Source organism: Tympanuchus pallidicinctus, unplaced genomic scaffold, assembly GCF_026119805.1.
Source record: "Tympanuchus pallidicinctus isolate F22 unplaced genomic scaffold, pur_lepc_1.0 scaffold2, whole genome shotgun sequence".
Taxonomy (NCBI): Eukaryota; Metazoa; Chordata; class Aves; order Galliformes; family Phasianidae; genus Tympanuchus; species Tympanuchus pallidicinctus.
Window position 1 is genome coordinate 43,726,561 of NW_026294721.1, and position 9,799 is coordinate 43,736,359.

Sequence of the window (9,799 nt, forward strand, 5' to 3'; positions counted from 1 at the left end):
TTATCATTCGCCCGCTCAGTAGTTTTTAGAACACACAGTGCACACAGAATATTCTCTAAGTGCTGGATAAGCAGTCTCAACCTGACCTTCAGTTTTAACTTGGTTAATTAAGGGGTAAATAGGTGTTTCAAACCTTTAGCAAATCTAAATATTCAAGCATTGTATGAAAAACGTTTAACTTAGTTCTGCTTGTCCATCATGTATGCTGAGCAGGACGAATGTTAGTTTTATTTCAATACCTAATTGCGAACAAAAAGATCTCCTTACACATGGCATGTGAGAACTCAGCTTAGGCAAATAGTTGTTACAGTCTACCACAGAGTAAGAGGGCAGGCATTTCATAACCCAGCTGACCAACAGCTGAGTTATCACGGTAGTGTTTTTGAGCTAGGAGAGGAGCTGCTGCCAACTCCAGTTACTCTCACTAAGCTCACTAAGCACAGCTTCTAAGCTCTGAATACCATCAAAAACCACAGGGGACAGAGATAGAGAGGGAGAGACAGACTTGCACAGAATGTCAGCAAACTATCAGCTGGTGTGGCTGAAGAGCATCGTGCCCAGCTAACCCAAGAAGCAAGCTCCAAAACAGTGCCTCCCATGTCAGTCCCTGCACAGACAGCCAGGCATCCCACAGATCAGTTCCCAAGTCTCTGACATATCCCAGTTCCTCCTTCCACCAACCCAGTTTACATTACCAACCCTCATGTAAGGTTCTGAATAACACGCAGTGGAGCTGCACTGGCCATTAAGCTCAAAAGGAGGCTGAGCTTGGGTTTTTGTTTCTCTTTCTTTTTTGCTGCTTACTTCTGAAGACAGAACAAGTTCTACAAATACAAGCAGTTTATCTCATCATGTACCTCACCAAAAGCTCCAAAGTACTCCCTTATTTTCTCTTCAGGTGTGTCTGGAGATAAGCCCCCAACAAAAATCTTTTTGACAGGTTCTTTTGTTTTCATGGCTTTAGCTCTTTTAGGATCAATGACTTTCCCATTCAGCTTGTGTTCTTTCTGGTCCATGACCTGTGGAAAATGAAAACAGGCCCTTACTCACAGTTCAAGCTATACGCCTCACTGTGGTTTCAAGCAAGGCTCAGTTTATTCCATACCTTTTGTTAATGCCATCACTTCAGCTGCAATATTTTTATTCCAGTCATCATCTATCGTGCAAATCCAAACAGTTCTTTGATTTTGATCGCTGACACAGACAGTTCTAACAAAGCCTTGCACCAATAAACCAGAGCCCCTTATCACCCAAGGGAAATAAGGACATGGCATTTCTGAGAAAGCACCAGACAATCCCATCCCTTCTCTCCTCGAAATTCACAAAGAAGCATTTTATCTGTGTTCTACCACTGAAGATCAACAAAAGTGACACACTTCCAGGGTACTCTGTCATGAGCAATTTAGAAAGGCTAACAGCTAATTTATGCTTGAAGAAAGCCCAAATGCTTCAAAACCTCTGACTCCACTCCCAGTGTTCACCCTGCCGCTCTGGAACATGAAAACTTGATGCTCTTTTAAAGTTACTCCTTTCATAGCAGTAGGTAGCAGCTATTTTTATCCACAGTAGTTTTCAACTGCAGAAGCCCAGCGGGTTGCAGCATGTTCTCCTCCAAGTACTCAAAGGCACACTTTAGGAAGCGCTGCTGCTTCCAGCTACTGTAGCATGACTAAGATGGTTTAGGAAGAAAACAATTCCATACGCATCATTGTAAATAGGCTCTACCCCAGGATCACCTGTAACAGGCCACTACAAAAAAAAACTACATGTGTAATCACTTGAGTGCTACATCTTTGCTGGTTACAATTTAACATGCTGTTTAATTACATGAATATTACCTTATCTACACTCTCTGATTCCTTGAAGAGCACAAAGCCAAAGCCTCTTGATCGCCCAGTGATGGGATCCAGCTTCAGAGTGCAGTCTACGACCTCTCCAAATTTAGAGAAATAGTCCTTCAGATCTTTCTTGGTGGTGTCCCAGCTGAGGCCACCAATAAACATTTTCCTGTCGAGACAAGAATGTTAAAGTGATAAAACTTTTTACTTTTGAGAAAGAAGAAACAGCAGAGCTTTATCAGTGAACACTCAACATACACAGGAAAGTCTGCATTTTTCAAGATGTCATTTAAATGATCCTGGCCGGATTAGATATAGGCTTGCACATATGCAACAGTTATGCACAATCTTCTGCTACACTAGTTTATTTTGCTATCCCAAAAATGCATAAGAAGCAATGAAAAGGTGTAAGACCATCTCCTTGCACTCCTCAGCCACTGACTCATAAGCTGAGTTCCATTCAGGCCTCTGCAGGCCACCTCCCTCACCCCCCCCTTCTCCATCCCCCTCAGCCATTTATGAAACAGACACAGGCAGGACAGGTACACAGAAGCACTGATAAGCCTGCCTGGCCAACATGAGTAAACTCCAAACTGAATTCAAAAGTGGAGTTGGGTCCCCTCCCCCAGGAAGCTGTAAAAAAGCACTGGACGCTCAAAGCTAATTTTTCCTCCCCCAGACATGATGTAAACTGCTGGCATAATCCAAAATAATCAGTGGAATAACTTTCCAAAAGACATGTGCTGCTGGGAAAACAGGTACAGCCAGTACGTTGAATCATGGCTTTTAATTACAAAAGAAACTGGGAGCTTGGACTCAAATCACGGCCATCCTGTAACAGCAGTACAGCACACAAAGTTCAGGAATTGCTGAACTTAGCTAAAGGGAGCACTTCATGGCTTGTGTCACTTGAAAATCAAGCTGATGAGCACAGGAACAAAACGCCCCTTGTCGTCAGGCATGTGGCTTATATACCTATACCCATTCAGAGAGCATTCACTTTGAGATGATCTCTTCTAATGCTGATAAAGAACATTCTACAGCGGGCTCAGAACTAAAAGGTACGATCCAGTGAGACATATACAAACATTTTTTCCAAACCTTTGCCCATTTTCCCTGTACCAACGTATTTCACAACGATATGCGCAGCTTACAGAAGACCTGAGAAGCCACGTGAGTCGGTTTCCATCTCCTCCACTTTCTGTGTGCAAACATTCCTGCACCGATTGTGTTGCACTTCCATGTGTCTGACTCTCCCAAATCCAAGCTGCTCATGTGAACTTGCTCCTTGTTGAATTGGCTGTGCTCTTGTAAAATAAACAAGAACAGCTTCTGACAAAGCTCAGATGTATGAGGGAGGGGTTCACAAGCTTCAGGTGTTTCTAAATTAAGTTTTTTAATTTGTGAACAGGAGCACCAATCCTCTATACCTTTCCTAGCTTTCTCTGCAAAAGAGCATACAAATCCTACCTTGCTCGTTTGGGGAGCAGCACGGAAAAAAAAAGTCCATGCTGGAAAAACAGCAGCTCCTACTAGTTGGGCTCAGTAATCCCACAGATTTATCAGGGGCTGTGTTTATTTTTGTTCTAAGCAGTAAAACATAAGGCAGGCTGACAATGTAACATCCTATTTCTGATACGTGCAGGGGGAATATTGATTCTCTGCTGGTTCCTTCTAAATGTACACGTGCTACGTGACATACAAAGTATTTCTTTTACAGCTATCAACAGAGCAACTAGCATGAGATACCAGCCTCTGCTTTCTATCACTGAGCTCACGACAGACCAAAAACAGGAGCCTGAAATCAATGTTCTTCCAAAGGGCTTTTTTTGTTTGTTTGTTTGTTTGTTTTAAATGGGGCAGAACTATATATGCAAGCGTGGTAATAGAGCAGCAAAAATAACCAACTCATATGTGCAATGCCACTAGGACATAAAAAGCATAGCAAAATACGGGTGCTTCCCAAAGCATAATTTAGCTGGTTTGAGACACAGCAGCACACGCTTTTTTCTAAACTAATTTCTGAGAAGTGTGCAGGCACAGCTGTCAAGCGTCAGACGCAGCACACAACAGACCGGTGGCTGCGGGCTTATCAGGAAGTTTCCTGGCCTTCGCCAACACAGGGGTATCCCAGGTCCACGGTCGCCAAACAGGAAAACTTGAGGGTAGGCGAACAAGCCGTGCCTTTCTGGCTGAAAACGCTCTCTAGTCCCAAGCGCACAGGGAATACCGTGTCATACCCACGTTCAGCACGGAGGGAGCGCCGCGTCCGGTCGAGCTGTCAGAACACCGACTTTCCCCCACCCTGACAAGTGACAGGTCAGAAAACCCTCCTGCGTGCCGAATAGCTCTGAACTACTAACAGCCAGCGCGGGCTGCGGGGCGGTCACTGCCGGCACCACCGCACGGCACGGCAGCGGCGCTTCTGGACTGCTCCGATTAGTAAAAACGACGCACGTCCCCACGGACAGCCCCGCGCAGGCACAGAGTCCCCGCGGCGCCATGTAAACAAACCGGGCCGCCCCGCGCACTCAGAAGCCCCGCGCTCACCCCTCGTCCTCCTCGTTCTTGCTGGCGTCGATCTTGGCTCCTTCCGACTCACCCCCGCCGCCGCTGCCGCCGCCGCCGCCGCCCGCCCCGTCGCCGTCTGCCGCCCCGCTCCCCGCCAGCCCCTCGGGCTGCGCCGGCTGTTCCGCAGGGCCGCCCCCGGGGCCGGCGGCCGCCGAGTCCATAGCGAACTGCTGCTCCGACATGGCGCCGCTGCCCCGAGCCAGCCCCGTCGCCGCTTCCCCCGCCGGAGGCGCCGGCCCCGCTGGCGGCCCGAGCGCCCCGAGCCCTCCTTCTTCTCCCTGCCGCTTTATTTTAATGGCGCCGCCGCCGACACAACCTAAAATGGCGGACGGAAGGAGCGCGCGGGCGCATCACGTGACGACGCCACCAACACAGCCGCGCCGGGAGACGATGGCGGGAGCGGGAGGCCGGGGAAGGCCTCAGGGCTGATGGCGGGCTTCGGCCGCGGCTCCTTTGCGAGCAAGCTCCTAGTTCCCGCGAGCAGACTCCACATTCTGTCTTCAAGCTCCGCGGAGGAGGGATAGGACTGGTGACAAGGGGGGTAACGGCTCCTCTCCCGCCTCTGAGATGTCCGTCAGGAACTGATGATTGCCACTGCACAACAGCTGTGGAGAAATACAGCCTTTGCTCTACACCAGAAATGCTGCAACATCTGAACTCCATCCCTCCTCCCGGACAGCTGGAAGAGCCAAAAGCACCGACCTCCATTTGCGTAGATGGTGCTGGCCTAGTCCACAGCAGCATTCATCCCCACAACAAAGACACAATCATGAAGTAGCAGCTGCACCCCTGCCCCACAGCTCAGGTGTGAGCATCAATGCGCCCACCCTTCCTTCTCATAGTAGAAGTCTATTTATACCACTTCAACACAACTAAGTCCACAGCCAAGGTGAAGACTATATTCACTTCAGGAAGCATTTATTAGAGAATCCTTTAACATGAAATTATACAAATAAACTTTGTATAAACACAATTCCACATTCGCAACATGAATGGCAAAAAAAAGAAAGTAAAAACCATAAAAGAAAACTAGTCGGCCGCTATATACAGTTGGACACAGTTGTGTCATACACTAAAAGTCTTTTACAAAATAGTCATTTCCTCTCACGAAGACCACCCTCCACTGACGCCCGATGCTTTGCAAGGTGTCTTTGCTGCAGCATCTCTACCTAAAAATGAAGACAAAATATATGTCAGAGTTTTGGAAGATACTACAAGAATCGTTAAAAGGTCCATTTTCATGAACTGCTTTAAGTCTTCTATATATTCCTTTCGTCACTGTTAAAGATCATATGCATATTTCTTAAGGTAACACAAGAGGTTTTGTTACCCACTAATAATTTGTCTTCCCAAATACTGCCATTCGGGAAGCTGTTCCAGAACAACACGCATCCCAATTCGGCTGATTATTGGGCTCTGGATCAGATTTTTCTCTGGAAACACTGCCACAACGGGGTTTCCCATTTGCACAGCCATCATTCATAAAGATAAACAGATCAGGTTGGTGTACTTCCAACAGTTCACGTGCATATGATCTTTAATGTCTTTCCAGATTTAAAAGTTCGTTTTGGTTTGCAGATTTCACTATTAGCTATAAAAAGAAAAAAGCAAGCATTAAATCTTAAACAATGCACACTTAAAATGAGGTTCCACAATTGAAATACAACACTAAACAGAAGACCAAATGATTAAGCTGTAAAGGCATTTATGTACTTTAACTCCTGCAAAAAACCATTTAAGTTAAGACACTTAGTCTCCAAAAAGATTAAAAAAAGAAGCCATAGTCTGAAGTTTTCCACTTTAATCTTTACGCTGGTACATGAAGTTGGAAGAGACCATACCACAGGACAGCGTTTTCTGGTGTATGCCTTGCGCTCTGCCTGCAACGTGCGACCCCAGAGATAGACGTGGTCAGGGTGACACACGGCCTGCAATGAAGTTCCCGCTGGCGGGTACAAACAAGGTATAATGTCAGAGTTAGAAGATAACATTCTTGTTTTCCTTAAGTTGTACCCATTTCAGTACTTTACCTGTTAATACTTCTAATAAGTTTAATTATTCCTCTAGATCACCTGGTACACAACGCAAAACAGAAAAACTCTTATGTTTTTCTGAAGTACTAAAGAAGATAAAGTCACGTTTTTACAAAAGTTAAAGATCTATAGACACGGTAGGCAAAGCTGGTTTTAAAAAAAAAAGATATTTTTAAGTTAACAAAAGTTTAATTAAAGAAAAAGGTCACACTACACAAGGTTTTACTCATTTGTCTATTGATCTTTAAATTAGATTAGCATACTTTGTGTGAACCTCGCGCTCATGTACACACCTGTTTCCTCAGGGACAAGGAACAGCTTTAGTATGGCTGGTAGTTGTTTTGGTGATTGCCGCCACCACGGGACGCCTTTCCGTATGTGCTTTGTTGGCCTGTTGGCAACACGGCAGGAAAAAAGAAAAACACACCAAAAGCATTGAAATAAACAATCTACTCATCCTTCTTAAGTCCTCTCATGCAGAACATCACCCCCCCAAAAATGGCTTTTTCAAGCCACGCCTTACAAGAAAGAGCTGCTGCAGAACAGTGTATGAGGCCCCTGTTTAAAGATGCACAAATGATCTCGAAGATCAAAATCACTCACCACTGTAATCTGTGTATCCCGGTCCATATCCGTAATTGGGATAGTTGTACCCAGAATAGTCATATCCTCCATAGCCACTGTAGCTTTGATCACTGTAAGCACTATTGTAGTTCCCATATCCTTGATCGTAATAGTTATTAAATCCTTGATTCCAGTTTTGACCCTGACCTGAAACCAGGCAGAGCATTTAATAACAAGTTCCGTGACTATCTCAGTCTTCACATACCACTTCATTTAGCTGTAAGTTTTCTCTTCCAAAATTACTACTTATAAGAACCCTACTTCCCACAGCAACCCATGAGAACTAATTTGCTAAACTAATTGATCCATCTCATTTGGCTATCAGTGACGGCCTGAAAGATCCGATCACTCAAAACAACATTAGATGAAAGAACACGCCAATTCCTGCCATCCAGGGGGAAAGACCAAAAGCATGCACAACCACAGTTCCTGTAGTTTTCCCAACTTCCATTTTTAAATCGTTAATTACATGAACAAGGTTATTAACACAAGATCAGATGCATCATCTTAGTTGTGGCTGCTTGACTTTGTAAATCCTGACACGCATTAACCTGTGATAACTGCTGGCCTCTTTGCAAGGTGTTGACAAGTGACCATCTCTTTAGCCAGTGGCTCATGACTTCTCACCCACAAGCAAGCCAACATCCCCTCACACAAAAAGTTAAGTAACAACAAAACTACACGACCACACTGGACATTTTATTATGCACTGAACTACAGGTCTACAAAAAACAATCTACGTTTTATTTGTCATCTGAACACTTGAATGCAAGCTGGGATTCTTTAACTTCCAAGATTTATCACAAGAACCAAAGTTGAACTTATTGCATTCAAGAAAATAATTCTTTTTAAACGAATTCTTTATATTCATTTATTTATTTATTTATTTATTAAGTCCCACATGCAACCTGAAACAGCTTCAGACACCTTCAATACTTTTACACAAATCCCAGTACCAGAGCACTCACCCCGTCCACGTCCCCTTCCACTGCCTCGTCCACCAGACGCATTGCTTTTTCCTCCTTTCTGTTGCTGCTGCTGTTGCCTGTACACCTCTTTGGGCTGCGCTACTTTGATCTCACACTGTTAAGACAAAAAACCTTTAACTTGTGAAGAATTACAGGACCGTTCTGCTGGCTGCCTTCACGGAAGCAGACAGGCTGCCTATTCCACATACTAGTGAGAAAGCATCACTACCTTGCCTGAACCAATCTGATGGTATCTGCTTTCTAGTAACTTCTTTACTGGCTCTTCATCTGTGTATGTGATAAAGCAGAAGCCCCTCCTTTCATTCGTCTTTGTGTCCATGGGAAGCTCAATGTTTTCAATCTGCAATAAGAAGCAGGTACCAATGATGCGTGAAGGTCAATACACAACCTGTGCCAACATCTCTCAATGCACATTTCATTGTTTGTATTTACAGCACATTCTACTTGGAGTTGCAATATTACTTTGACACAGTCAGGACAGTTTGCTATGGACATCCAGCCACAGGACATACATGAGATTGGATATTATAAAGAATTTCTTCTTTGAAAGAGCAGCAAGGCATTGTCACAGGCAGCCCATAGGGGTGCAGTCATCATCCCCAAAGGTGTTCAGGAACAGTGGATTAGTGGTACTGAGGGACATGGTTAGTGAGCATCATGAGCATGGGCTGGACTTAGTCATCATAGAGATCTTATCCAACTGTAACGGTGTTATGATTCTCTTAGCTCATCCACTCACAGGACACTGCAGCTTCCAGAACTTCTGACGCTAACAAGTCATCCCACTCCAGCAGTACAGAGCTGTTAACAAACTGTGTTTTAACAACCTCTAGCTCCACAGAAGTCCAACTCGGGCAATATTCCCTTGGAAAACGGCATTTATCTTACACGAGGCCACAGCTTACCTCTCCAAAAGCACCAAAGTACTCCTTGATCTGCTCTTCAGAGGTATCCGGGCTCAGCCCACCAACAAACACCTTCTTGGGTGGCTCTTTCCCCTTGAGGGCTTTTGCCCTCTTGGGATCGATCAGCTTTCCATCCAGCTTGTGCTCCTTCAGCTCCAGCACCTGGAACGCACAGATTGAAGCCCTCAGAGCCCTCAGAGAGGCTGAGGCAGACGCGCATAGCACACAGCAAACGACCGGAGGCCCACACACAGCCCTTACCCCCCGCCCCGACACGAGGCCCATCCACACACCTTCTCCACGCTGGCAGCGTCCTTGAAAAGCACGAACCCGAAGCCCCGCGACCTCCCGGTCACCGGGTCGGTTTTAATCGTGCAGTCCACAACCTCTCCAAAGCGGGACAGGTACTCGGTCAGGTCTTTCTTGCTCGTGTCCCAGCTCAGGCCGCCGATGAACATTTTCCTGCGAGGCAGCGGCACGTGTGGGCGGGGCGCGAAGCGCGGGGAAGCCCCGCCCCCGCCGCTGACGTCACGCCGCGTGACCACCGCCCGCCGCCCCGCCCCGCGCCAACTGGGTCAACCGCGCGGGACACAAAGGCGGCCCCGCCCCCTCCGCTAGGCCCCGCCCCCTCCCTGCGACGACCCCCCCCTCCCCCACGCGGCAGGCAGAGATGGGGGGGGGTGGGGGGTGCGGGCGCCACTCCGTCTCGCGGCCTACCCATCGTCCTGCTGGTTCTTGCTGGCGTTGATCTTGGAACCTTCGGCGAACTCCTCCGCGCCGCCGCTCATCTCGGTGGCGTCCTCCATGGCGGGGCGGCTAAGAGCGCAGAGCGACGGAGA

At 46.7% G+C, this 9,799-nt stretch overlaps 2 protein-coding genes across 8 annotated transcripts in view; both read right to left on the reverse strand.

Annotated features, from left to right (window-relative positions):
* HNRNPD (heterogeneous nuclear ribonucleoprotein D) overlaps positions 1-4,713 on the reverse strand; it is an 8,915-nt gene extending 4,202 nt beyond the window's left edge. For 3 of the 4 annotated variants that reach the window (XR_008206720.1, XM_052682872.1, XM_052682871.1), the window contains exons 1-4: positions 4,389-4,713; positions 2,993-3,145; positions 1,839-2,007; positions 858-1,019 (exon numbers count right to left, since the gene is read on the reverse strand). Coding sequence is in view for 3 of the 4 variants with exons in the window: in XM_052682872.1 (XP_052538832.1) it covers positions 858-1,019; positions 1,839-2,007; positions 2,993-3,145; positions 4,389-4,591 (687 nt within the window). In the remaining variant the exon portion in view is untranslated. The remainder of the gene's footprint in view (positions 1-857; positions 1,020-1,838; positions 2,008-2,992; positions 3,146-4,388) is intronic. The other variant, XM_052682874.1, reaches the window with a different exon arrangement.
* The window catches only part of HNRNPDL (heterogeneous nuclear ribonucleoprotein D like), a 13,997-nt gene extending 4,202 nt beyond the window's left edge, over positions 1-9,795 (reverse strand). The window contains exons 1-9 of one of the 4 annotated variants that reach the window (XR_008206721.1): positions 9,678-9,795; positions 9,254-9,422; positions 8,961-9,122; positions 8,264-8,395; positions 8,035-8,149; positions 7,046-7,213; positions 6,736-6,833; positions 6,251-6,354; positions 5,311-5,578 (exon numbers count right to left, since the gene is read on the reverse strand). Coding sequence is in view for 3 of the 4 variants with exons in the window: in XM_052682880.1 (XP_052538840.1) it covers positions 6,763-6,833; positions 7,046-7,213; positions 8,035-8,149; positions 8,264-8,395; positions 8,961-9,122; positions 9,254-9,422; positions 9,678-9,766 (906 nt within the window). In the remaining variant the exon portion in view is untranslated. Of the gene's footprint in view, positions 1-5,310; positions 6,834-7,045; positions 7,214-8,034; positions 8,150-8,263; positions 8,396-8,960; positions 9,123-9,253; positions 9,423-9,677 lie in introns of those variants that run through there. The other 3 variants (XM_052682879.1, XM_052682880.1, XM_052682878.1) reach the window with 3 other exon arrangements.
* Between the last annotated feature and the right edge of the window lie 4 nt (positions 9,796-9,799).